This window comes from Camelus ferus, chromosome 8 (genome assembly GCF_009834535.1).
Source record: "Camelus ferus isolate YT-003-E chromosome 8, BCGSAC_Cfer_1.0, whole genome shotgun sequence".
NCBI lineage: Eukaryota > Metazoa > Chordata > Mammalia > Artiodactyla > Camelidae > Camelus > Camelus ferus.
The window spans coordinates 33595963-33623617 of NC_045703.1; the positions used below are offsets into that span (position 1 = coordinate 33595963).

Genomic DNA, 27655 nt, shown 5'->3' on the forward strand with positions numbered 1-27655 from the left:
ATCTGACCTTTCTGAGATCCTTTTATTCATCAGTAAAATGATAACTATTTCAGAAAGTCACAGTGAGCATTAATGAAACAACAGAACTAAAATGAGAATTGTGGCCTCTGTGGATAATAAGTAATAATCAGTAGTGTGTTGTAGCTGGCCCTTAATAGCTGTCAAGGGCTGATTGATAAGTTATCAGAAATTTTGAGAGCCAGTTGTTAAACACAGTCATTATTATTATTATTATTTTTGAACTTCTCCACCTTGTTTATTTTTAAATTTTTATTTAAAATTTTTTAATTTAATTTTTTTAATATTTTATACACTTTTTAAACATTACTTTCCAGTTGCAGTTATCACAAAATATTGGCTATATTCCCTGTGCTGCACATACATCCCTAACCTATTTTATACCCAATAGTTTGTGTTTCCCACTCCCGCACATCTACACTGCCTCTCCCTTCCCTCTCCCCACTGGTAACCACTAGTTTGTTCTCCATATCTGAAACACCGTCATTATTTGAAAATAGTATGTACTTATTATGATCCTTAGTTGAGTCTTGAAGGGTCAGCAGAGGTTAGCCAGGTAAAAGCAGGACAACTGGGGATTCCGGTAAAAGGAAGTAGCCTGAAAAAGGCAGGGCTATAAGTATTGAGACATGTACTTACACCTTTATTCCTACCTCCTATTTTTTCCCTTCTGGTTTCTGGCCATCTCTGGCAAATGGGTCACGGAGACACATTTCTGGCAACCTGCCAAGACCTCTGCTTCCTATTGGGGCCACATGTTTGGAGCCTCAGTTCCACTCACAGTAGAATGTGCATCCTGCCAATGTGCCGTGACATAAGTAAGACCCAAGCAGCTTTCTTGGAGATACTTGTTAGGCTCAAGAAGAAGCAGAACAAACGGCAACTTACTTTCACATTTTTCCTCCTATTCTACCTGGAGAGAGATTTTTTTGTTATTTCATGGTTTTCTGATGAAAGATGTCTTGGGTGGGGAAATCTTTAGCAGCTCTGAAAGTGTCAGAAACTTTCAAAGAGGAGAGAGAACATGCTTTGAAAGCTGAGTTAAAATCTCTTCTCTCTTCTGAATGCCCCTCACAGCCTCAGGTCTGGTCTTTTCAATTTGGCTTTTGAAGTTCTGTTATCTTTCAAGCTTAATTCCTCTTGGAGTGTGACCAACTTACTAGAGAAGCTACGTTTTTCAAAAGGAATATTGAAACCAGAGCATTTCTGTGGGAATAATGGATTAGCATTCCTGCACTTTTTCTCTCTGTTAGCACTTGCCCTGCTGAAAGGTGCATTCTTGTGCAGACCTGTGGATCCCATGCTATTGTTTCTCAGCTAAATTGACAGGGATAAGCAAAGTGAATACGTTCATCCATCTGCCGATCCTGTTGTGCATGAGTTTAGGTCCAGATGTGTGAGATTTTTGCCTCTCATCAGTCAAGGGTCCTACCACCATTTTCTGAGGTTTTGGGTGTATTAAAAAAAAATTAGACATGTCAAAAAATAAGATATGATAGAGTTTTCCAGGGATGGCAGTCTAATCTCATTCGGAGGTAATGTCACTAGTCTGTGACCTCTTTGCCAACATGAGGCTTGGATCCGATGACCCTCCTTGCACCGCCTGTAATGGGCCCCTACCATAAATACATGTATCTGTGATCATCTGTATTTGGTAGACTCTGAGTGGTATTGTGTTATCAGAAGCTATTTTTCAGCAAATGAACTTTCAAGACTCTTGATATTAAATAAATAAATAAATAAATAAATAAATAAATAAATAAATAAATATTTACTTTTTTTAATTGAAAAAAAATTTTTATCACTTACTATGGGACGAAGTGTGAATCTGGGGCCTGCATGGGATAGGGAGGTGTCTATGATATAATACCTTTCCCAAAGTTGCTTACAATGAGAAGAAATGCCAAACAAAGACACCATTCTCTTAATTATGCTGCATTTATGAAGACAAAGACAATATCTACATTTTGGAATGGAAAATAAGGGCAGGGCTGCTTATCTGCAGTAGGAGGGGTAGGCACTGACATAACATTTCTTTTGAGTCTCTGGCAGAATTAACTGTGAGATACTGAAATAAGCAGCCCAGTGAGTAGACGTTAAATCATATTATCCATCATTCCCTGACAGGTGTAACTCTATTGACAGGTGGATATTCAGATCAAGATTTTTCATGTATCACAGCTTCTGCCTCCTCATTTGCTGAATTTTCTAAAATCATTCATGCATCAAAGTACATTCCTAAAAGATTTACCTGTGTCTATATGAAGAAACCAATCAACTGAGACACAATAATCAACTAGACTCACAGAATGACAATTTCAATTTGCAGGCACTTCCACCTTTAGAGAGTTAAAGTAAGTGGATCATCCATGGTCTGGTTATTTTATTTGGACATACAAAGACTTAATCAAATAATTAGCATTAATCATTCTTTAATTAATATCAATTAATTAATATGTATCTAGTAATGTATAATAATATCTATGTAATAACATGTAATAATTATTAATATGTAATATCTATTAATTAATATGTAGATTGCTGTTATTTTTCAGTGTCCTCTGTGAACTGTCTACTTCTCTTTGAGTTCCCCGTATTGTGTCTACACTTTCCCAGGCTAAGATGTATTAACATGCGAAAGAGGTAGAAGTCAAGTGTAATTAAAAACAATAACAATGACTCTACTTCTATACCATTCTATACTAAGCTGTTCATCTTTAATATCATAAAACCCGAAACAATGATATTCAGAGCATGGTTTACCTATGGATGAAAGGGGCAATTAGTTTCTTTTTTGGTCATTGTTTTTGAAATTCACAATTTTAATTCATGCTTAACTAAGCTGTAAATTTTAACAGTTTAATAGAGAAAATTTAGAGATCCAAGTTATTGGGAGGTCAGGACTCATATAAATAGAAGTTGACATCTGCTGCCTCACTGTCTTATATTACGAGGTGTAAAAGAAGTGTTTTAAACTGTCATGCTGGTTCCTGGCATGAAGAGATCTTAGTAGTGTAGAGTTTGAAGCTAGCCCTTGGTTCCTAGCATGTTTATCTTACAATTTATTAAAAATATAATGGGCATACAGGAGTCCAGCAAAAGCCTTCACTATGTCCACTGCTGGGGGATGTGTCTAGCTGTTTGGTATGTTGGCCACTAGAGGTTTTTTAGCATAAAGGACCTTAGACTCTCCTGGTAGAGATCCCTTTCTAAGGAAGAAAGAGACAGACAGACATGGTTAATTCAGCAATAAAGTCTCTATCATTATAATGGAAGAGTCATTCATTCATTCATCAGCAAGTTTGTTGAACAACTATCATGAGATTCTGAGTTTAGCATGGTGACTATTACCCAGATTTGTCTTCCACTCCAGCCTGGCCTAGTGGAGACAGTGGATTCTGAACACAGAGCAGAAAGAGATGCTTTGTTGACATCTCCATAGAATGGCTTTGGTACTTCTTAAAAGGGAGTGTAGCAAAAAGAGAGGAAGGATCACCCCAACCCTCTCCACACACATCCGCACATACATGGTCATAGGTCGCTGGGTTTATGGAAGCTGTGGCAATGCCAGCTGGGGAAGCTATAGAGCACAGTAAGGTTGGCTGTGGTACTGACAGACAGCCACACCTGACAGGTGCCCTGTGGTGCGGGCTGGCTGTGTCAGCAGAGCTGAGGTGCTCTCAAGGGCTCCTGGGGATGCTCTGAGAGCAAGCTGCTGGGGCTGGGGCCCACGTGGGGCATGAGCCAGCCAAAGAGACTGAAAAAGAAGTAATTTCACATTGAGAATTATTAAGTTCCTTCTCCAAATATTTCAAAGATATTGTTTGAAGGTGAAATTGGAAAGATTGAAGTAACTTTTTCGAGAACACATAGTAAACAACAATTTCAATAATTTCAACAAACTCCATCCATATTAAGGGTTTGTGTGGCTGAATTCAGCTGGTCAGTCTGTGCGTATGAACGTAGATAATGCTCAGTAATGGCTGCTCCATTTCCAGTCCTTCCCATGAGGTGGCTGTAGGCATAAAGCCAAGTACTGGGCTTCTCTGTCATGTTCTCAAACACCTTTTGTTTTCAGTGATGTTTCCCAGAGAGAGTTATCAATTCCATGCTCTCCAAGTTTTAAGCTTGGGTGTGTGTACTTACTAATTTCACACGATTAAACGTTACTGCCTCAGACACATTAGGTGCAGATAATAAAGCCAAATAAACACTTTATTCTTAAATTTAATCTTTAAATTTAAAAATGATGACAAATAACTCAGTGTCTCATGATAGGTGTTCAATACACCTTTGTGGATTGAATGAATGAATCACTCATTATTAACTAATATTATTATATAATTATTTTTGTTATGAATATTAATTCATTATTATTGTGCTTTTCAAGAAATCTGACACAATTCTTGTCGGAAGACTTGTGCTAATCAAGATAAAAAGTAACACGGTAGTCATGGGGATGTTTCACCATGGATGTGAGACACTGTTACATAATTGCCGACAAGCCACACACAAGCACACAGACACAAACGTGTCCCTGCACACAGGCACATAGTGGAGGCATGAATAGGCAGATTTCCTGTGTCAGCACCTTCAGTATTCTTGAATTAGCAAGACATATGTCTTTTTGCCATTGAAACTTAAGACTATATGTAGTGACACTTTAATTAGGCAAATGTTGTTCTTTTATCAAAGCATTTGTTTCCAGATCAGTTGATGTGCTTTTGAAATATTAATTTATTGAGTTTTCCTTTTCTCTATGTGTATTCGCTTTGTTTGGCTGGACTGCGACACCTTTGGAATGTAATTTTTACAAAGTAGCTGTGTAAATTTGAAGGGTAATCGCTAACAATTTTGATTAGTCCCGTAATGAACCATTATCATTAGCTTCTTTCAACAGGCTTACAAATACAAATATGTCCATCCATATTACATGTGTACTAAGTGTGTATACATTTTAATTTGAATGCTAATTCATATTTTTAGACAGTCTCAATACACATTACTATTCAAGGTTGATTAAGTATAAGATGGTTGAAATACAGCCAATAAGACAAGAGATTAGAAACCAATTTTAATTAGAAAATTGTCACCTCAAATCCTTTTAGGAAGTAGGCAGACATAAATAATAAATAGAACCATTTAGAGACTTTCCTTGACAAATGGCCCGGGGCTGGGGTTCTGGAGGGCTTTATTCTGGTCACACCTCTAACTCTGGCTTTCTTAGTGACCTTTAGTAATTGTCTGATAGATCTTTCAGAAACTGGGAGCATATTAGGTGATCAATAAGTGCCTCTGTATTTCATTAAGGCCAGGAGAAAGAATCGCAGATCTTTGTTTTCTGCACAGAATGATTTTTGAGGCCATTTGGAGGAGATTCTGGGACCAATCTAAAACCAGGCTCCTGGCTCTGGTCTTTGGAGTCTTCAGATATTCTGGATCAAGGCTAGATTTTATGGACTTGTAGGGAGACTGGAAATGTTACCTCTTTTCAGTGTGAAAATCATAATGTTAAAGATATTTTTAAATGTCACATAATCTATACCTTGCCATAGACTTAATTGCAATTTACTATTAAACCGTTTTTTTAATGGGCTTCAGTGGAGGTGTCCCAGAAGAAATGAGACTTGCTCTGTGTTTCTCTCACCAGAGAACTGTTTCTTTGAGGGTCATTCTTCCAGCGTTTACTTCTGGGAACTTGCAGGGATGGTACCCTTCAGGACCTCTGTTTGCTATGTTTGGAAATGCCCTTTGTGACTGATGGCTGTTGCCCCCTCACCCTGTGACCCTGAAGAAGCACAAGCTGATCGAATACACTAGCATTTGGTGAGCGCTCCATTTCCCCTTATTTCTTGCATTCGCTTTTTATTGCTACTGTAATGACTTGACCACAGATTTAGTGACTTAAACCAACAAAAACTTACTCTCTCACATTTCTGTAGGTTTAAAAGCCCAACACAAGTTTCACTGGGCTAAACTTTAGGTGTTGCCGGGGCAATGTTTCCTTCTGAAGGATCTAGGGGAACTATTCCCTTGCTTTTTCCGGCTTCTAAAAGCTGCCTGCATTCCTTGGCTCATGGCCGCCCCCATCTTCAAAGCCAGCAATGTTGCATCTCTCTTAATGTCCCCACAGTCTCAACCCATTCTTCCATTATCATCTCTCTGACTGTCCTCTTCTTTCTCCCTCTTCTGCTTTTAAGGACCCTGTGATTACACTGGACCTACTTGGATAATCCAGGAAACTCTCCCCATCTCAAAGTCCTTCACTTCTTCACATCTGCAAAGTCCCTTTTTCCATGTAAGGTAATATATTCATAGGTTCCTGAGATTAGGATGTATATATATTTGGAAAGAGGGCATTATTCTGCCTAAAATCCTTCTTATTATCATTATGTTTCTTTAGGAATGGAGGAAAATAAAGTTGTTTGGTGAATTATTACTATAATTATTATAATTTTCATCATGATATAATCAATGTTGAGAGGTGTGGTGGATATTTGCAGAAATGACCACAACAGTTCCCTTTCCTCTAGCCACACTTTCATGTCGTCCCCTCCCACTCTGATGCTGGGCTTGGCCATGTATCATACTTCTGCCAATGAGAAATAACAAACAGGATGTAAACAGATGCTTGAAAAGTGCTTGCATATTGGGATATGCCTCTCTTGCTATTCTCTGACTACCATGAAGGTGCCCAGGCAAGTCTACCAAGTGCTAAGACATATGTGGCCCAGGCACCTTTGTCACTGAGCCAATGGCCAGCATTGGCAAGTAGCAATAATCAATCAGCAGCGCAGGCCACCGATACTTAAGAGAGGTCACCTGAAATCAGCCAGTTACCAGCTCACCTGCAAGAAACCGCAAGTGCCTGAGGAAGGCCAGCGCTGTGGAGCCAACCTGGACCAGACCAGAAGGACCGTCCAGATAAGCAATGGAGTCACGAGCTAATTAGGATGTTTTCGGGGTGGTCTGTTATGCAACAAAAGTTAATTAACGAAGAAAGTTGCAATTAAAATGGAAGCCAAAGCCAAGAATAAGGTTGAACTGAAAGAAAATTCCATTGCAAGGAAATAGTGACAAAGAATATCCCTTAAAGACAAAACCATACACATGAAACTTTGGGAGAGATCCTGTACACAGGAACAGTGAAGTACATTGCGTCTAACTCCTCCTTCCTCTCCACCTTCATGCCGTCAGCTCTGTGACACTCACTGTCACAAAGCACGCTCCAACAATCCCTTTCATCTCATGGCACAATGTAATACTGAAAGAGCTTAAACATCCCCTAATCTGATGGTCCTATTTTATTTCATAGAAAGCTCAAGAACCAAGAGATAAATTGACTTGTCCATTTCACATAGATTTAGCTTATATTTTCTTTGTTTTCAGTGTAACAAATATGCTTCCTAAACACTTTTGAAAACACTATGGTACCTTACTTTCAGGAGAATGTTGTGTTCAGTTTCTTCTTATTTCCATGTCTCCCGGTAGAAGTCTCAGGATGGGTGGACCTACAGGGAGAAGCTCAGAGGCAGGGAGAATATGACTACTCCATGGTCAGCATGCCCAGAGAACTGGCTTTGAAAAGACACCTTTGCCTCAGTCCTGGGGAAAAAATGAGCCAGAGATGAGGAAGATGCCATCAGCTGCAGCAAAGCTACCAACCAGGCAGAGAAGAAGTGAGAAGCAAAGAGTAAAGAGGGTGGGAAGGAAAACTGTGAGTCTATGGGCACCAATTGTTTGAAACAAAACTTTCAGAATATTAGTTTCATTAACTCTTTTTCATTCTTAAACTGTAGCTTCTAAGGATCAGCTGTGCAGGCCCAAGGAGGCAGGTTTGGCCAGGGTTACAGGCAGGGGTCCCTCACCCCAGGTGGTGGGGTGTGCCAACCAAAGGTGTGAGCAGCTTTGATGGGGTTTCCATTCTTACCTTCCACTTTCTCTTACAAATAATCCACTCTCCAGCATTGCTGGATTTCCTAGTCTCCTTCATGCTTTTGCTCTACTGCTTTCCTCATCCTGGAGGGCACTTTTCCTACTTGTTTGCCTGGTGAGATGCAATGATCTTCTTTTGCTTAGTTCAGGTGTCTACTCACTGAAGCCTGCTTGACTCCTTCAGGCTGAGTTAGTTGCTCCCTGAACTTTGACTTATGAACTTTGACTCACCCATTCATACTATTAATTCTGCTTGGAGTAGCGACATTGTCATCTGGTGGTGTCAGAAATTTTCACCTTTAAAGAGTTTGTATTAGATCTATTTTGGGGACCTAGTGTTTGAGGACTTGCCATGCAGCAATGACAAGCTCTTTCAGACTCTACATCCAGACCCGTAGGTGAGTTTCAGCACGGCCTTACCAAAGAAGCATGCAGTTTTGTGGGTGGCCTTCAAGATTGTTCTCTGGTGTCATTAAAGAAAAGGAAATGCAAAGCAGAGCTGTGTGCATTTAGAAATGCTGAAGGTGAGCCCCCTCTTTGAAATGAGGTTACCAATCTGCTGGAATCGACTCACCTTCTTAGTGGACTGTCTTTAAAAGGGGATGACATGTGTGTTTAGAAACAATCATTCTTTCACCAAAAGACCTGGTAGACGGATATGGTTCACAAATTCAGAAGTGATGGAACTAGTCCAATAAGGTACCAAGCACGCTGCTGCCTCCTTAATGTGATTAAAAGTCTATTGCTTTTCCACTGTGCGGCCTTTAAATAACAGACACCAGTTCTTAGAACAGCAGTCAGGTGCTTTCTATGGGAAACGCATATTGCTGTCAGTTCAGTTCTGCCTTTTCAACGCCCCAATCCACTTCTAATATTTATGAAATACCATTCATTCCTTAAAGGTACGACAATATGTAATTGGAAAGAAATCTTTAAAAGCATAAAACATAAAGAAATTCTTTTTGTAAGGTGTGTAGTAAGGCATCATTTATTAGGACCGTACCAAACGATCATATGTTGGCTTAAATTGATCCTTGCACTAGCTGTAAAAATTAATACTCAGATGCTAGGGAGCCTGAGTAACCTATTTAAGAGGATAGACTGTTTTGAAATACTTGAAGTAAAAACAATTTAGGAAAAAAATACGCCAATTAAGAGGCTTTTATTTTGTACAGCAGGTGCAATTAGATATTTATTTATCAATACATTGTTAATATAGTTTGGCACTTGGGAATAATTGCAATGGATTTGCTTTAAAATATTCTATATTTTCACCTTGTTAGCCTGAGTTGCTAAGATTTTGCTATATTTAGTCATTTTTAGGAAGAATGTTTTCAGCAAAGCTTTCTTTTCTGCTTAGACTGTAGACTCTTCTCCCAAGTGGAAAATGGCTGCTGAGTGTGCAAAACCAGTACAAAAGATTTCATCAGAAAGGAACTATTTATGATCATTTGAAATACTCCATCCTTGGAAAATTCTTAAATTAGGCTTGTGAATGAATCCAGTCCAGCAAACTGCTCACTGCACAAGGCACAAGCTCACTGGCAGAGCTGGAATTTGGACTGCACTTATCCTTGGTTCTTACCTTCACTTAGTAGCACACTCTAGGGTCCCAGGAGTCCTCCAGTGCTCCTGGAGCTTGTCCTCCAGCAGGGCCCTTGTACAGCATCCCAAGCCAGGCTCTCATGAGGCTCCATCAGCTTTAGTAGAAACTGGACTGGCAACTAATAACTATTCTTGCTGGTCCATCAACATGAAAGGTACCAAATCTAAGATCAGATCAATTACTAGCTAAGGACCCCTGATGTCTTAGATTTCCCTCTACTACAGTGCAATTAGTAGGAAAAGTTAGTACCTTCATCAATTGAGGGTTTTTGTTGTTTTTTTTAACCTCGATTGATGAAGGTACTAGTTTAGGTATCAACTTAGCAATCCAGTTTGCTAAACTGGATTATCTTCATAAGCCTGATTTGAGAATTTTCCAGGGATGGAGAATTTCAAATGATCATAAATAGTGTGAGGTGATTTCAGGTGAGTAGGTGATGGACTTGGACTCTGGGATATCTGTCTATGGCTTGCATTATCTTTTTTTTCTCTCTGTTCCCTAGTTTCTCTCACTCCCTTGGGACTCTTGCTCCTGTTTGCATAATTATAATTGGAATTCCACTTCCAAAATGATGTTGTTTCAGCATTACGATCCAGCAGAAACCATTGCTTAAACAGTTTTTTCTATTTGCAGCTTGAACTGTATGGTGCCACCAGGCCTCCAGAAGAAATGAAAAGTTTTCATGTTGTAAAAGGAATAAGTTATTAAAGAGAGCCCTGGTGGATCTATTGTAATGAGCTGTAGATTTCTCTAGAGGTCGGTTGCCTGTTTGATGACAATAGGAAACATTTTCTAAATAACGAGGTTTGAAACTTCCAGTGGAAGTATGCTATTAAGTCATGGGATTTGTATTTCTCTCTGCCTTGTTCAGTCAGCTGTGGCTGTGGCTGTTGTTGTTGTTGTTTTGTTTTGTTTTTCCCCAGAGAAATGAAACCTGCCCCTAAAAACGTCCTCCTAGGCCAGGCCTCCTGTTTTAGATCTCCGTGAGGAGGTGCCGAGGTTTAAAACAATTCTCAAATTTATTTAACAACTGGAAATAGCAGCACTTTTTTTTTTCTGAATGTGATGAATAAAAACTGACTTATGGAGCTAAAAACAACAAATTATAAAAGTCAGCACAAGTCAAATGGAATCTCAGAATAAACTCTGATACCCACTGTTGGTAGCAGCTGCAAAGTTGAAGAAAAATTTGGAATATAAAAGATTATCGCTGAAAAACTTCTATTCATCACTTGTTAAAATTTTTCTGAGTTTAGGAAAAGATTGCCATTTTTCAGTTTTACTGGTGGAATACCTAGGCTGAGTTTTGAAACATCAGTGTTCCAGTGGACAGTTACTGGTATAAAACTGTATTAGCTGTACAGTGGTGGAGCGGGGAAGTAACTGAAAAGGCAGGAGGGGGTGTTCTAGAGTGCTGAAAATCTGTTTCTTGCTCTGAGTGTTGGTTACCCAGATGTGTTCACTTCGTGAAAATTCACCGAGTTGTTTTTGGTATACTTATTATTGGTACACTTCTCTATACATGTGATGCTTCAATAAAAAAATTTACAAAAACAGAAACAAAAAAACCCCAATACTCTAGGAATAGTTATAATAAGATTAATGATGACATGTGATTATGTCCTTGAATGTAGTATTCAAACAGTTTACTCTGATCGTTAGCTGAGAGTGGAAGCATAGGGAAATCTCATGCTAGAGTCCTTATATTTGATTTCATTCATGACGTAGAGGAGAGTGATTGACACTTAGACCTGAGACTCTCATTGCAGAGTCACTGCACAGTGAGCAAGAAGGTGGCCTGTCAGTGTGTGCTGGGGTCATGCCTGTTCCATGCTGAGAAAACAGCTAATTGAAACAGTAGAAGTGATTAAGGCTGTAGCTTGAAAAGCAACATATACTGACATGGAAAGGGAAAGGGCTATTTACTTAGAAAAGTTCACCATCAAATCACTGGACAGGATGAACAACTCCTAGAGAAAGTCAACACTTAGTACAATCAAAAGGGACTCCATTGTGATTTGCTAGGCACTCTCATTGTGTGTTGAACAAAACTCCCTCAGACATCTTCCCCTGGATAAGCGACCATGAGTGTGAAAAGTTCATCTGTTTTTTCTTTTTTCAGTTGATACCTCTTTCCAAGGTTTTCTGAATTATATTTAAGCATAATACAGGGTATCTGATGTTAGCAAGCACCCAATTTAGCATGAATTGCTCTGGTTGGAAATCTGAGCCATATGTTTATGTTAGTAATAGCAACACTATGCAGTTTGATCATTTCTGAGCAGGCCTGATACATTTTCATCTTAAAGAGGGAGCTCTGAGAGTTTCCATTCATTTTTGAAGTAGCAGCAGCTTCCAGTACAGAGGCTACACAAGTTTTCTAATCTTATTTTATTTAATTTCTCTACCGTTCTGACTCTGATTAGAGGTTCAAATAAAACTGTGATTCTTCTATGCCTTGATTATGTTATTTCTTCTCTCTCCTGTCACCAAGAACAACTGCAAGTAAGTTAATTGTTACAAAGTTGTAGCAGAGAAGCGCTTGTGCTCTTTGAGGTAGCTATTATACTAGATTTCCAGATGGTTAAGATATTTTAAAAAATGTACTCAACCTCACTTCATAGCTACGTTTTCACAAGGGTACAGAAATCCAAAGGAGATGTGCATCTTTCCAAGTGCTCTCCTATGCATATAGACAGCTTCGACTTTGGGAGACAGCAGGGGGCATGTAAGACAAAATGAGTAAAAAAAGAAAAAATTGCACATAGAGTTAATTTTAATCCATTCCATTTTTTAAATACCACGATAAATTTAATTTTCACAATAAATTAAATAGCCATATTCAGTTTACAAAATAGAATTACTTAGTGTGAAACCAGTATTTACAACAATATACATTATGTACATGACATTTCTCTTTGTTGACATAGAACATGGAAGTAAAAGGACTTGACTTTCCAACGTGTGATTGACATGCTACGAGTGACACCATGGTCCATACGAGAAATGATAGTGCAAAATCACCACAGGAACTTTGGAACGATGTCAATTTCATGAGCTAAGACATTCTTTTAAATAATAAGAAAATAGTATCTTCTGTTTTCATGGCACCAATTCAGCATCTGAATTAAAGAGCCAGCTTTCCCTTAGAAAAGAATGCATTACCAAATCCTCTACTTCCTGAAGCTTCACAGCCATTGGTACATTTTCACACGTTAATCTTTTGGCTTAAATCTTTGAAAATGGCAGGCGACAAATTCTGACTGAAAGGAAGACTAACTCTTTAAGAACAGCTGAAGTCACTTTCCCCCCAAACCACCACCTCTTCTTCTTGTAAATAGCTTAAAAGATGCAACTATGTAGATAGCAGATCGTTTTTTGTAAATTTTCAATAGAAAAAGAACTGATCTTATATTTGGTCACACACTGCGTATATACAAGTATACATGAAAAAATGAGTTGGACAGTTGTGTCTAGGAAAAGTGCATATTTTAATCTAGACGAGACATTGTGTGTCTCCAGGCACAACACACAGTGTTGTATGACTTAGTATTTCAGGGCCAGTTCAATGTCCTCCCAGTGATCTGGTAAAACTTTTGATTGAAAGGGTGAAAGAATTTGCGCAATTTGGTAATGACAGAGGGGTCCACCTCTGGATGAATGCGCCCCTTGCTGCCCGCCAGGCACTTATTAAAGATAATGTTAAATCGCAAGCAGTAAAACCCTCTGGTAGCATTGAAATATAAATTGTATTGACTTATCCTTGGGGGAAGATTTAGGAACTTCTCCACAAGCTGAAGTTCTGGCAGGGGTTCCGTGATGAGGCGATCTCCGTCGACGATGTGAAATTGCTCAATTGGAAAGTATTTCAACCACCTTTCCAGATGTTTGGTGTAGATGCTGGTTCTTACTGCCTTGTACTTTGTGTTTACTTCGCAGGTATTGGGGTCTATGGCCAGCTTCTCAAACTTGTAATAAGTTTTATTCTTCCTCTCCTTCCCCTCTAGCACCTGAGTGTAATCAGAAATAGCTCTTGTGGTTGGCTCCCTGACAATGATCAACAACTTGATGGATGAGTTCATTTTGTAAATCCTTTCTGGAACCTCCTCTGTGATAAAATATGCTGGGCTCTTTTCAATTGTGATTTGCTGAGGGTAGGAAAAAGGCATCTTTTTCCTATACCACTCAATGCCCTTGGCGTAATTCTCATCATTGTCAAAAAAGTGGATTTCTTGAGAGGCTTTGACCACTGCCGGATGGAGGTTCAGCATCTCAAGCAGGGCCCTCGTGCCTCCTTTCCTCACCCCGATGATAATGGCCTTGGGGAGCTGCTGGACCAGGTCATGAAGGTGCACCTGCTCCTTGGAAGTGTTGCCCTTCCGGAACTCGTGCAGCAGGCCGCGCTTAAACTGCAGGGCACGCAAGGGGAATTCAGCTTGACCACGGGCTCCGAATCGGCCTTCGATGGGGCAAATGGGTTGTAGCCTGTAAGCAACATGGAGATGCTTTAAGAAGCTCATTGCTACGAACTTCTCATTTCTCTGGTTCCCCAGTTAGAGTAAGACATTGTATGCATAAATTAAACCACTGTTCCCCACCTGCTGCAATCCATAATGAACATATGTTTGGGAAATTTTATTTTAAGCAACCCTGTATTAAATGGAGCACACATAATTGATGGGATATTTTTATTAGTGCTCCTTAAAATTTTTATTCACCAAGCACTGAATTGATTACAGCATGCACTTATGTTCGAAGTACAGAACAGACAAGCGACACCAACCATACTAATAGCTTTTTAACAGCTCACCAGTTAACATCATTTAGAGACCATGAAAGACGGAAGATTACAATTTTCAGCTGGGAGGCTAAAGGGCAGCTAGGAGACCATATCTTTGGGGTTTCATGTGGTATTATTTTCTTGCAGCTCAGCTGCATTCACATAGCTCTGAAAAATCTTCGAGATATAATCTGAAAAGAGGTCCCAGTCTCTGCCCTTGGCTATTTGCGTCATCAGCCTGCAAAATTCCAATCTTGACACTTGCTGAGCTTTTCATTCTTTGAGAATTTCTGCCTCTGGCCTTGGGGACAGCTAGAAGAGTACATATTTCTTCTGCCTCTCTTTTTCTTTCTAAAGAGGTTGGGATTAGGTTTTTACTTTGCTGAATGTAGGAACAAACCCAATGCCATCAGCAAGTGCTGTATATCACCTACCACACTTGGGACCAGAAATTAACAAGACCTTGGCAGTACCAGAAACCTCAGGTCCTCATTGCCAAGCCCATTTAAATCAGGGGCTGAAGCTCATGAAAGAAGGAAGGCAAAAGATGGAGCCAGAAAGGAGGATTTATTTCCACTTCAACTTTGCCCTAAGTAATAAACACCCACCGCTTTTTTCAGAGAGAAAGATATAACAATCACAATAATATAAACTAGAGTGACTAATTTGGCGTGGCCAATTTGTGGGGTTAATAAATTGAGTTTCCTTTTGGGTATAGTCTGGAATGGAATTGAAATTCATTATAATTTCCCTAAGTTTATCTGAGAAGGCATTTTCACTTTATTGTCAAAGAGTGTAATATTGTCAAAATGCCTGTTAAACAAATCCGTCCAAATGAAGCTTCTAGTTACCCTAATAACTTGGAGTCTATGCCCCCTTTGTGGCAATGAGGCTGTCTCTTGCTTTTCTCAGGAGATCCCACTGTACCTTTCTTATCTTCTGTAATGTTTATAATTAAAGGGAGAAGAGAAAAACCTCAAGGTCACACCAAGACATTCTGCAGAACTGAGGAGAAGGGGCTTGGCCTGGATTCTATTTAAACAGCTACCATAATACTTCAGGAAAAGTATAAACATATTTTACTTTTTTGTGTGTTTTTTTTTTAATGGTTTTTAAAAACAACTTATGCTCAGTGTGGGGAACATGAAAATAAAGGATACTATAAAAATCTAACAGGATTTATCACAGTTAATATTTTAGAGAAACATGAATTTTGTTTTTATAAATTTCTTACTAGAATAAAAATACTAGAGCTCTAAACAGAAGATACAAAAATAGCAACACACACATAGTCAAATATGTTTTTAATTGTGACACTGATTGGGATGTCACAAATTCATCTTTTAGCTCTTGTTGGGTTCTGGTTGAGAATAAAGCCCTAAGTCCTTAAGGCATCCATTGACTGTGATGGATGGACTTCTCTCCTACCATCTAGAATGATGCTATCCTTGCAAGAACTGAGGAAACAGTGAATCATTCCTCTCCTATAGAACTTGATTCTCACAGAACCCAGCCTGAGAGAGGTTGGAATAGTCTCTGCCCTGTTTGAGCTGGAAAGGACTTTCCCTCCCTCTAGCAAGGGCCGTTTCCCTCCTTTTCTCCTTTCCTGTATCTGCCTTCTACGGTGGAGCTCATTTCCTGCAGAACAATTGCTTTTTGGACTCTCTAACTCAGGATAGGAGAAAATGTGTATTGTTTCCACTTCCTGAAGAGTAGGCATAGACCCCAGACTGAAAAACATGAAATTTAGGATTGGAAGAGACAGTAGAAGTAAGCTCAGCCTCCCACTCCCAGGGAGCAGGGTCGTCAGTCACAAAAGGACAGGCCTAAGTCAGCATGTGTCAGTTTCAGACAATCTGCTCAAACTCTCAAGTGAGAGGTTCTGAGAAAGCCCACCACGCAATCCAATTCTTTGTAAAAGCTATGCCATTAGAGATTAGAGAGCAGATTAAAAAAGGAAAGGAGTTATCAACTAACTAATGTGTTAATGATCATTAGATCAATTACTCAATAAAGCAAGTTTTAAGACGCAGTCTAAGGATATGAGGAAGAACTTGATATAAAAGTTCCATTATGGACATAGGACAATGGTACCACCTCAAGGCTTTTCACTAACAATAAGCCCTACTTTAGGGAACTACTTGAAGTCAGTGATAAGCTCCAGGTTTGTACCATTTCCCGTAGTTAGCAGCTTGTGAGTAGAAAGTTTACACTCAGGAATTTTGAATGGGAAAGCATCCAAGGTGTTCATACCACTCAAAATTAATACTGGATGAAGAAAAATAAAGACCATGGTTATATTATTTGCTAAATATCTGTGTGATAAGATCTTTAGATTAGAAAGGAAAACACTGTAAGGAAGATACTCTCATTTTAATGTGTGGTTGCACTTTCATACAAAATGGGAATTGAATTCATGGAGAACATACTTCAGTGTTTCCAGCCCAAGAATTAATTTTAAAGGGCAAAGAAGGAAGCTTTGCATTTCAGAAATTAACTTCTCTGTCCTTTCCAATTATAAGGATGTGGGACAGTCCAGGAAGTAGTCAGTGAGCAGCTGGCTGACATTGCTGGGGCTTCTGCAGGTCTAGTACCTCTCGACTGTTTGCTTATTTAGAACCAAACCCTAGCTCTGTAAATTTCCTCTCTATGGATTTTCCATTGCTTTCTGGGCAATTACTCTGAGTGACAGCCTCCTTGTCTGGTTTGCTCAGCTCCTGAAACTAGAGCTAATTAACATAGTTAAAACTCCCCGAGCCTGCAGCCGTCTTTACAGGGCAATGGATTCCAAACCCGATGAGCTCCTTTATGAGTTCATACATAATTTTAACTCTCTTGGTAGCACATTTATTGCCCACTGATAAATTTCAAAATGTACACATATAAATACATCATCACTATTTTGCTATGGCTAAAGGTCAACAACCAGATGCGCACAGACCACACTGAGTGCTAGTAAATGACATTTTTTACTGTACATGGCTTTATCCCTTCTCTGAAAACAGACATCAACACACACAGAATACAAATGGATCTTGACGAACACCTTGGTTTGGGGAACTTGGATCTCTTTCCTTTAAAGTCAATAAATCAGATTTAATACTGAAGAAGAGTGTGTTTCTTGGGAATTTTGAGGGAGGAAAACAAATGGATCGACTTGAAAATTATGTCCTAAGGAAGTTTAAATCAAGAGATACTTAAAGTCACACTGGCATAAGTATGTGTTTAATCACCTACCTATCCAAGCTCCCAACTCTGGCGACTAGATACAGGAGACTCCCAACAGCAAGGCTTCCCAGCACCAGGAGCTTCTGTCTCAGCCACGCCTGCTGTTTGAATAGCATGGCCCTCCATCAACCTTCAGGACTTCTGCAGCCTGGGAGATGGGGAGAGAAGGGGACTGATCAGCCACTGTCTCTTATTGGTTCTGTTGATTGTCACAAAGCCAAGCAGGGGTGGGAATACAGGTGACTGGGTGATGTCACACAAAGAACAGATGCCACATCAACCCTGGCAATGTTTACGGTGTGACAGGTATTTAGCCAAACTTACCTTTCTTTTCCTGGCCTGTGTTGTAAGATCTAATACTAAACTAGGGCGAAGATACTACCTAGACAGAACTTGCTGGGCAATTGACAAAGTAAATTAAAATGCATATATAATTTTAAAGGCATATATAAATGCATGTATAATATATATATATTTGGTTTTGTTGTTAATCATTCAAAGAATACTGATAAAAATGAGCAACTGAGGAACCTGAGGTTTACCAGCAGGGCAACCAGTACACTGAAGGTAGAAATTGAAACCCTGTTCAGTAACTTGTCATTGGGGTATAACAATGACATGTTTTGCTGATATGCTTTTTGTTTTGTCTTGTTATAGTTGTGAATGGAGGAAAGGGGCAAGAGCAAAAGCTATTTCTCTGAGGTCATCAGCAGTAACTCTCAGGACCTCAAATGTTTGAGGACAGTGGCTCTGAGTAACCTGACGTTTCCCTTTAGCTCCTCCTGGTTTGGACTGACTGATTCTCAAAACATGCTCAGACTGGATGCCCTTGCTATGTGACCCCCTCCTGGCTCTCAATGAATTTAAATGGGGTTGGTGTTACAAATCTCTCTCTAACATCAAGACAAAAGCTCACCTGGAAGCTGTGTACTCTTATACCTGAAATAAAGCTAGCTGAGGAATATAAGGCTTTCCTAGTGCTGTTATTAAATCTGGGGGAGAAATGCAGGCTTCCAATTCAGCCTTTCTTATTAAAAATAAATCCAATCCCCTTTTCAAGATAAGATTGTTTGCTTCTCATTGAAACTCAAAATAGTAACCCAGAAAAAGGGACTACAGCAATGGGTTGTGGTTAGAAACTGTTTTGCTGCAATGGCATCGCCACATTTGCTATGTAAAAATGCTTCTCTGTGCAAAAGGATTATACTGGGATTCATTCATTCATCAAGAAATTACTGAGCACTGACAGCACTTCCAGCTATTCTACCGGGTTTATGACGGATTCAAAAAAAGGTCCTGAAAGAGTTGTTGCCCTTGGAAAATTAATAATGTGATTAGAGAATCATGAAACAACCTGAGAATGCCACCTAATTCATGATAACATACGAATACAGGTTGAGGAAAGAAAATGAAGGAAATAGTCAGGTAAGTGGGCTCGATGCGAATGCTTTCTTTGTGGCATGTAGTGCATGATTTGGTGAGGAGGCTGTAGGAGGGCACTCCAAAATGGAGAGGGAAGAGCAGCATTCATCCAACACACAGTCCACAAAGATTTATGGAACGTGTCTTATGCGTTAGATTCTATACTGCATGCCCTGGAGATAGTGGCCAACTTGGGAGGCTGTAGTCTAGTGGAGAAGACAGAAACTAAACCAGTAAATGTAGGATTCACATACACCTACAAATTATAATAACAAAGGAAAAGTACAGGATGCAGTGAGAAAGAATAAAAGGAGGAATCTATTTCAGTCCTTCCTGAAGAAGTGACACTTGGGCTTATAGCTAGAGCATAAGGACCGAGGGCAAGAGGTGGTCAAAGTAGATTTCAGGCAGAGGAATCAGCATGCACAAAAGTACTGAGAAGGGAACATGCTTGGCTAGTTTGAGAAGTGAAGGAAGGCTGGTGTGGTTGGACACGGGGATTGAGGGGGAGAGAGAAACGGCTAAGAGAAAGGCAAAGAGGAAGCAATGAGAAGGGTCTTTGCAGGGCTGGGTGAGCCTGGAGTTTTGGCTTAGCATGGTTTGCCTTATGTGTAGGTGAAATGAGGCAGAGAGAGGGGAGAGAAAATGAGGTTTATTGAGGTCTACTGTGTGACAAGGACATTGTCCAAGTGGTATTTCAGCAAATTGTCAGAAAAATCCTATGAAGCAGATACAGTCATTTCCACTTTATAAACAGGTAGAATGAAATTTAGACAATTTTCTCTAACTTGCCTGTGATCACACACCTGGCAGGTCATATGGAGGCAAAGGCAGTAACTCATGTAGTATGACTCAGGGCTTCGCTGAAAGATCAATCTCCTATCTCTGGGTTGATACCTGAAATCCTCTGGGCCACATGTCATTAGCATAGGGCTCTGATCCCTGTTGAAATGCAAATACTGCAGCAAGATGCTGAACAGGGTGGCAGAAAGAAAACTGTTCCAGTCCCTCAGTCAAAATCTCCCATTAGTATCTCTGTGATCTTGAGGCAGCCACTTAGACTCTCTGAACCTTTCTTTCCCTCCCTGAAGAATGGAAACAATCTCCGATCTTCCAAGTCCATAGGATTGTAGTGAGAGTGAAATAAGGTTTCTATAAGTAACATCACCATACAAAGACTTCTTAATATGCCAGACTAATATAAGGGATTAAATGTCATTATATCTTAGTGTGAATGCATTTAACCTATACTCAAAACAGAATGGGAGAGTTAAAGGTATGGCATGGTTGAAGAGGGCCAGCTACAACTAGGAGAGATGGGAGAAGCAGAAAAGCAAAGGTAAATTGTGCTTGCCCATGGCTTCACTGAGGGTCACCAGCCTCGTCCAGAGGAGCAACCTGGAGGGAGACTGGGGTCATCTGGCCTCCTCTGCTGCCTAAACGTAGCACCCACATATCCTGTTCAAAACTGTACCACGCAATGCCTTGTCCACTTTTCACCAGCTCACTGACCCGTCTGTCTGCAGCTACAGCTCAGCCATTCTTTAAGGTCTGGGCTACGTCCCAGTTCTTCTAGGAAGGGCTCTCCGGCTGATGCCCTAGTCCACAGCCCCACCTCCTTCCCTAAATTCTTATGGTTCTTGCTGTCAGAACCACAGTTAGGATTCCAGTGTTAGGAAGCAGCGTAAGCTGCTGCCTCTGGCGTGTACCACCCCATCTCCTAGCAGAGGGCTAAGCCTTCTGACTGACTCAGAAGTACAAGAAAGCTAACGGAAAGGTAGTCAGCCCAGAACCTGCCTGCTTTGCTCCACAGGCTAGTGGTTCTCCGTGGTGAGAGCTTGCAGAGCCTTTAGAAACCACACACTCGCCCTGACCCTCAAGAGTTCCCAACTCAGTAGGTCTGTGTTAATCATTGTCTGTATTCTCACAGTGGAGGGAATGATACACAGAACTCAAAATCATTTTCTCTTGTCTTTTTTCTCTCCAGTCACTATGGTCAGCAAATGCTCCTTAATGCCTTCTTGCTTTGTCCTGTCTAGGCATTTAGTGCCTCCCTTATTTCTAGCATTTGGGTGTGTCTCTCTGTGTTCCTTTCCCATGGTTCACACAGTCTGATTAATCTTCCAAAAACAAGTTATCTTGCCCCTCATCTGTCTTTGGTTATTCAGCAGATCGAGTCCAATCTCCTCCCCTTGACAGTCCAAGCCCTTCCTCCTGAGGTCCTAGCCTAGGGAGCCAGCTTCCTTTACGTTTATCCCTCACAACACCAGCCCCTGGCCTGTCAGGTCGGCCCCTTCCTGGCTCCCAGCCTCCTGCACTCTCATCTCTATGCTTTTGTCAGCTTCCTCAATGGCCTGGAATATTTCCTATGTCTCCTCCTTCAAGACTCCCAGATCCCACTGATAACTTTCTGGGGAGGGTGGTCCTGATGGAGGCAAAATTTGAGGAGAAAAATCCCAACGCACTTCCCATTGGTGGGTAGTCATGAGTCAGGTCCCTTGTGTAGACAATGACAGGACCAAAGGGTCATAGCTGGGTTTAGAGATAACACTTGGGAGACATTTACATGTGTGGCGTGAGTGAAGTTATGAAGCCGGCTCACAGCTGAAGTCTGCTCCAGGTTAGCAGGCAGGAAAAAGACGCAAAAAGTGACTGAGGATGTGAAGGCTACCGGGAAGCAATCCACGGTTTAGGAGAATACCATGGCAAAGCTATCAAGTGCTCTTCTGCAATGCACATGTCGTCTGGTAAACATCAGTTCATTAAATGGACTGAACATGGGGTCATTGTTTCTCCTACTGCCACTGAAGGTCTTTCTGTCTCGAAGTTTCCAGCACTCTCCCTTTATGATGAGCCCAGTTATCACCACGAAGTTTTTCCTCTGTGGGGCAAGTTGCTCTGCCAGCCCAGCTTCTTTATGTCTGAGATCCCTTAAACACTCCAGCTGGAGTTTTCTCTTTAGGGGAGTCCTTTTCTCTCCAGCCTTTTGTTTGCCACTGGCCCAGCTCTTTACACTGCCTTCTCTACTTGTGGCAGATCCATTACAGCCTCTAAAGCATCTTTATGCCTACTACGACACCGAGGAAAACGAATTTTCTATCTTTATTTCAGATCTCAACTAATATGAACGAGCTGTCCAGGGTGAAGTGCAAAGACCACTGGATTGGGAGTCAAAGACTCTGAGTCACATTTTTGGTTTAGTTTGGTAATTGAAACCTTCTGTATTTTGGTATCCTCACCTTTTAAATGGAGATAAACGTGTCTGTCTTACAGGGGTGAGTAAGGAGACTTGAGTGAGATACGGTGGGCAGAACTTTATGAACACTTGGGCACTTCACAAAAAATGAAGCAGTTAGTATCTTCAGGGGGGTGATACTTGTGTTCTTGCAGTACATTTTAAAAAGAAGAATAAAATAAATGCAGTTCTCATGAATAGTGTAATTGGATTGTGAAAAATCTAAGTCCATTTTTAATACAAGTAACTTTTAATGGAAACTCCTGTTAAACATTAAAATGCTAACTAATACTATATTTTCTGTGCAGAGCAAGATGTCCCAATTACAGACAAACAAAAAGTTAACATTTATTTTGCTAAGTCGCAATCTCTTGGCATTTTTGAGACGTGAGGAGGCAGAGGCAACAGTTCCTAATGAGGCTCTCTAGGACACAGGAGGTGAACCCTCATTCTATCTTGTAATCACTCAGACTATGTGTTAGGAGACAATATCAGAGTGGCCTCAGCATAAACCTTGCTCAGGAAAAACCAAAGATACTCGATAAATTTAACATACAAGATGTCTCTTTGCTTTTCTGTGACATCATGAGGTGCTTGAGTATCAGCTGTGATGGAGTTCTAAAAGCTGGGAGTTGTAGGTCTTCGTCTAGGACTGTATTATGCCAAAGAGAAGCCATACCATCTAACCCTTATAGACAATGCTGTTAAATTGGGAAGAAGGTTAACTGCTTCTCCAAACCCAGAGTCCCTTCCCTTTAGCTATGCCAACTTTAATGGCTATTTTAATAATCATCTATCAGTGCAGCCATACTGGAAATAATAATTTATATAAAATTGAAGTTTTTAAAAATTTATGATTTCTTTTTATTAAAATAAAGTTAAAGACCTACAGTGACATTTAAGCCCTCCTTTATCTCCAGTTTTTAATCTCCCAGTGTCTTTCGTTTTGTGTGCCAGGAACAGGACAATTATAGTTTCTCCAGACTATGGAAGCTTTAATAGACACAGTATCTTAGCTGAACAAAGAAGAGTAAATAACAGAATACGTGGCCAGAAATGACAAACTGAAGAAACATCTGACTGTTTCTCTAAAGCAGCAGAAGCAAAGAAAGAATTGATTCCCAAGCTGAAGCAGAGAGACGAGGGAATTCAAAAATAATAACAATACAGATATGTTCAAGTGCTATTCAAAGGCATGTAGACATGGTTCCCACAAGCCCTGGTACCACTAAAAACTGTAACAGGAACAACAGCAGCAAAGTTCATTAAAAACGACTGAACTTATATGGCAGAATCATTGCAAGGAAATCATAAGTGTCTTTTGAGTATTAGCTCATTTATCCTGGGCAACAGCCTTATGGGGTGGACAGAAACCACATTTATTGAGTCCTAGACTCTCTGTTACTTTATTTCACATTTAAAATCTCATGTAATCAAACCTGTGAAGTATATCCATTTTATTTTTTCTGATGGAAACTGAAGCTCAGAGAAATGAACAGGTTATTTACCCAAGGGCATGTGGCTGGTAAATGCAGGAGGAATTTAAATTCAGAATTATCTGATCCCAAAGAAAGTGGTCCCTTGATTGCAATGTCACTCACAGAGCTTTGGATGCTCACATGAGAGGCTCTTTTTTTTTTTAATTAATTTTTTCTTCCAGTTTTATTGAGATGTAATTGACACACAGCACTGTATAAGTAAGTTTTAAGGTGCACAGCATAATGATTTATCTTACATACATCATGAAATGATTACCAAAATGTTTAGTGAACATCTATCATCTCATACAGATACAAAATAAAAGAAAAAGATAATTTTTCCTTATGATAAGAACTCAATAGCTTTCATATATAATGTACAATAGTGTTAATTATATTTATCATGTTGTACATTTCACCCCTAGTACTTATTTATAACTGGAAGTTTGTACCTTTTGACTACCTTCATCCAATTCCTACCCCACCCTCTGCCTCTGGTAACCACAAATCTGATCTCTTTTCCTATGAGTGTGTTTGATTCTGAAGTCTAATTGACCCACAACACTATGTTGTTCCTAATGCACAATACAGTGATTTGATATTTCTATACATTACAAAATGATCACCACTGGGAGACTCTTAATAAATACTTGTTTATTGGTTGATGAGAGAAGATTTGATGATTGACTTGATGGAGAGATTTAACTCCACCTAAATTTTCTTCCATTGAACCTTGAAGTAGGGGATAAGGAGGTGAAAAAAAAAAAAGAGTAAAAGAGGCATTTTTGCAGAGGGGCAGAGCAAAGGGACCATTTGAAGGGTTTGACTCTAATAAAAGGAAGGAATTTTTTTATTATTATTTTATTTTAGCAGGGAGGGGAGGTAATTAGGTTTATTTATTTTTAGAGGAGGTACTGGGGATTGAACCCAGGACCTTGTGCATGCTAAGCATGTGCTCTACCACTTGAGCTATACCCTCCCCAGAAGGAAACTATTACTAAGTAATGATAATAATGGTAATGGAAGGTAATGTTTTTATACTTTACAAAGTATTTTTCATATTCACTATACTGTTTATGACTAAAACCAACCAGATTAATGGGAATCCCACTTGTTTCTCCCGTAATTCAACAACTGACTTTCTTTTTTGAAAGATTTTATAGTAGATGATCAAAGTAACATTGGTTTTGACTGCCACTTCAGTCAGATTCTTATGTATTGATCTCCGTAAGATCTTGGTTTATCTATTTATCACTGTCTCACTGTCACAGCGTCTCATCTCACCTTCCTTCACCTCTTCCCCTCAGTATGTCAAGTGAATGGCCCTCCTGTCTGCTGCTGGGTTTACCAACCCAGAAACCTTGGAATCCATCTTCCTTAGCTCCACCCCACCAGTAAAATTCTATTTCCAACGCCTTATTAGGATCTGCCTACCTCTCTGCACTGTCATTTTGTGAATACCTTGGTTCAGGCCACACTCTCTTTCTCTTAGATTTTATGGGCTCCTAACTGGTCTCCCTACTGCTAGTTTTGTTTTGCCTCATTTTACTCTCCATACTGATGACAGAGTGGTCTGACCATGTAGTCTTCAGGCTTAATACTCTTTAATGGGTTCCTTTTATCCATGTGGTTTTAAAAGAACTCTTCCTTCTTCCCACTGCAATTCCTCACTACTACCACCCATCTCCCAGTACCTACATATACAAACTTCAGCACAGAACAATTTGCAGTTCTTTTGAATAGATTGTGCATCAGGGTCTTTCTATATAAGGTTTCCGTAGCCTGAAAACAATAACTCTGTGCCTCATTTATCAGGTCTGGGACACCAATAGATAATACCCCATACAAATGTCCTGTCTGAAAGAACTTCTGTGAACAGTGAATGAGCATATAAGGTAATTAGACCATTGTTTGGCACATAGTAATACTTAATAAATGTTAGCCACACCTACTAATGCTGACTTTTCCCCTCTTCCCAGACCTTGGATTAATTCTTATTTTCTAGGTTTTAGGCTCCTTGGGAAAGTCTTTTTTGATCACGTAGGACTGGCTTATATGTTCTATGTGTCAGCACAGCATCCTTTATTTAATTCTATTGAAACCAAACTGTAATTGCCTGTATACTGTGTGCCCCTCTAACTAGAGTGTGACTTCTATGAGATTAAGGACTATGCCTTGTTCATTGTTGTATCACCAGCATTTAGGTCACTGATGCTTAGTAAATAATTGCTGAATAATTGAATCAGTTAGATGCAATGAACTTTGAATATCCTAAGAGCTATGGTATCTGCTTTAAGTAGGTAATAGTGCTTTATCTTTGTAGAATACTTTACAGGTTTACAGAGTGCTGTGTACACACACACACACACACACACACACACACACACACACACACACATATAATAACCTCATTAAGTTATAACCTCATTTTCCCGACCTTTTTATTTTGAAAAATTTGAATACCTATATATCCTTCACTTAGATTTACCAATTGTTAAATTTTGCTACATTTGCTTTATCTTTTTCTATGTAGACATATATTATTTTTACAAAGCCATTTGAGAATAAGTAGCAGATTATCAACATTTCAGCACGTTAGAAGACCCCCTCCCAAACCCCACAACATCCTATGATATAAGTGGGGCAGTGGGCAATCTTGAGACCTAGGGAAGTGAAATGACCTGCTTGAAGCCTCAAACTATTAAATCTGGAGTTGTTAACTTCTAGTTTTGGGCTTTTTACATTGTACAACTCTGTCTCCCTATTAAGTTCATTTAGTGTTGAAACTGTCATAGAGTTTATAGGTAGAAATAGATATATCACTCATTTTCCTTAAACATTTAACTTGTAAATTCTGTTGAGTTGGGTATCAAAAAATGTCTTTGAAAAAGTGATGGAGAAACTATTCATAGGAGATCTCTTGTCCTGACTCCTATTTTTACCTTTCTTTTCTCAATTCTTTGAAAGAAAGAAAAATGGAAAAAGCTCTTCTTTCTCTATAACTTGGACAGTGGCAGCATCCAATGGTGCCCATCCACTGGAGTGCTGGAGCTGGCTCGTACTCTGCAAGCCGCTTGTGAAAGCCATGATTAAGAACTACATTATGGAAATTCGCCATTAAAGGAATTAAAAAACAAAGCCAATAAATATTAAAAACTCATTATTTCCTAATTATCATGCTACATTTGACTATTATCTATGCTCTGGAAGTTAGGTCTGTTGCATTGTACAGCGGAGATACTACTGTGCCTCTCTTCCCAATCCACACTTAGTGAACTCTCACGGGGAGCTTAAAATTGGCCACAGAGGGAGGATTTATGCAACTGATATTGACAAACACTAGAAAGGCAACCCCCTCCCCAAGAGCAGGTTGTTAAGTATTTGCCAGCACACGACTAATTATGTCCCATTCATTTTTTTTTCTTTTATGTATTCATTAATCAGGTCTTTGCTGAGTGCCCACTGAGTGTGCAGTGTGATGCCAGGAGCTGTCAGGGAAAAGGAGAGAACGCCCACCTGTCACTGCTCCTTCCCTTTCTAGCCTCTTCCCTTTCCAAGGAGGCCTGTGCTCATTTCTGAGGCCCCTGTTATCCCTTTCTTTCTGTTTTCATTTTTCTGGGTCTTTCTCCTCAGCTTTCTGTGCCTCCTTCCAGTTTCTCCCACTGACTATGTTCTTTAAAGAACAGAACTTAAAAAGAAAGCATGCAGTGCTGTTATTCCTAGGTAACATTGATAGTAAAAGAAAAGAACAGCTACATATCTTAGAAAAATCTTGTTAAGCATTAAATAAATCTGTAAAATAATTTATAATTAGTTTGTATGCAAAATGCATTCTTGGGCAGGCTAACATTTTCTTATATTGCAGTATGATTAACATACTTCAAGTCATTCCTCTTTTTATTACCAGAGATACCTCTTTGTTCTGAATCTCAGATCTTCCTTTCAGGGCTACA

At 39.7% G+C, this 27655-nt stretch overlaps 1 protein-coding gene and 1 long non-coding RNA gene across 5 annotated transcripts in view; one reads left to right on the forward strand and one right to left on the reverse strand.

Moving 5' to 3' along the window:
* The window catches only part of LOC106729751, a 75676-nt gene extending 69004 nt beyond the window's left edge, over positions 1–6672 (forward strand). For both annotated transcript variants that reach the window (XR_001366162.2, XR_004321914.1), the window contains exons 5-6: positions 5669–5844; positions 6219–6672. This is a non-coding gene — a long non-coding RNA (uncharacterized LOC106729751). The remainder of the gene's footprint in view (positions 1–5668; positions 5845–6218) is intronic.
* Positions 6673–12317: 5645 nt separating this feature from the next.
* HS3ST5 (heparan sulfate-glucosamine 3-sulfotransferase 5) overlaps positions 12318–27655 on the reverse strand; it is a 245329-nt gene continuing 229991 nt past the window's right edge. For 2 of the 3 annotated variants that reach the window (XM_032484738.1, XM_032484739.1), the window contains 2 exons: positions 17577–17715; positions 12727–14044 (listed from right to left, as the gene is read on the reverse strand). In XM_032484738.1, the coding sequence (XP_032340629.1) occupies positions 13114–14044; positions 17577–17683 (1038 nt within the window). In that variant the 5' untranslated portion in view covers positions 17684–17715 and the 3' untranslated portion in view covers positions 12727–13113. Of the gene's footprint in view, positions 14045–17576; positions 17716–27655 lie in introns of all 3 variants that reach the window. The other variant, XM_032484737.1, reaches the window with a different exon arrangement.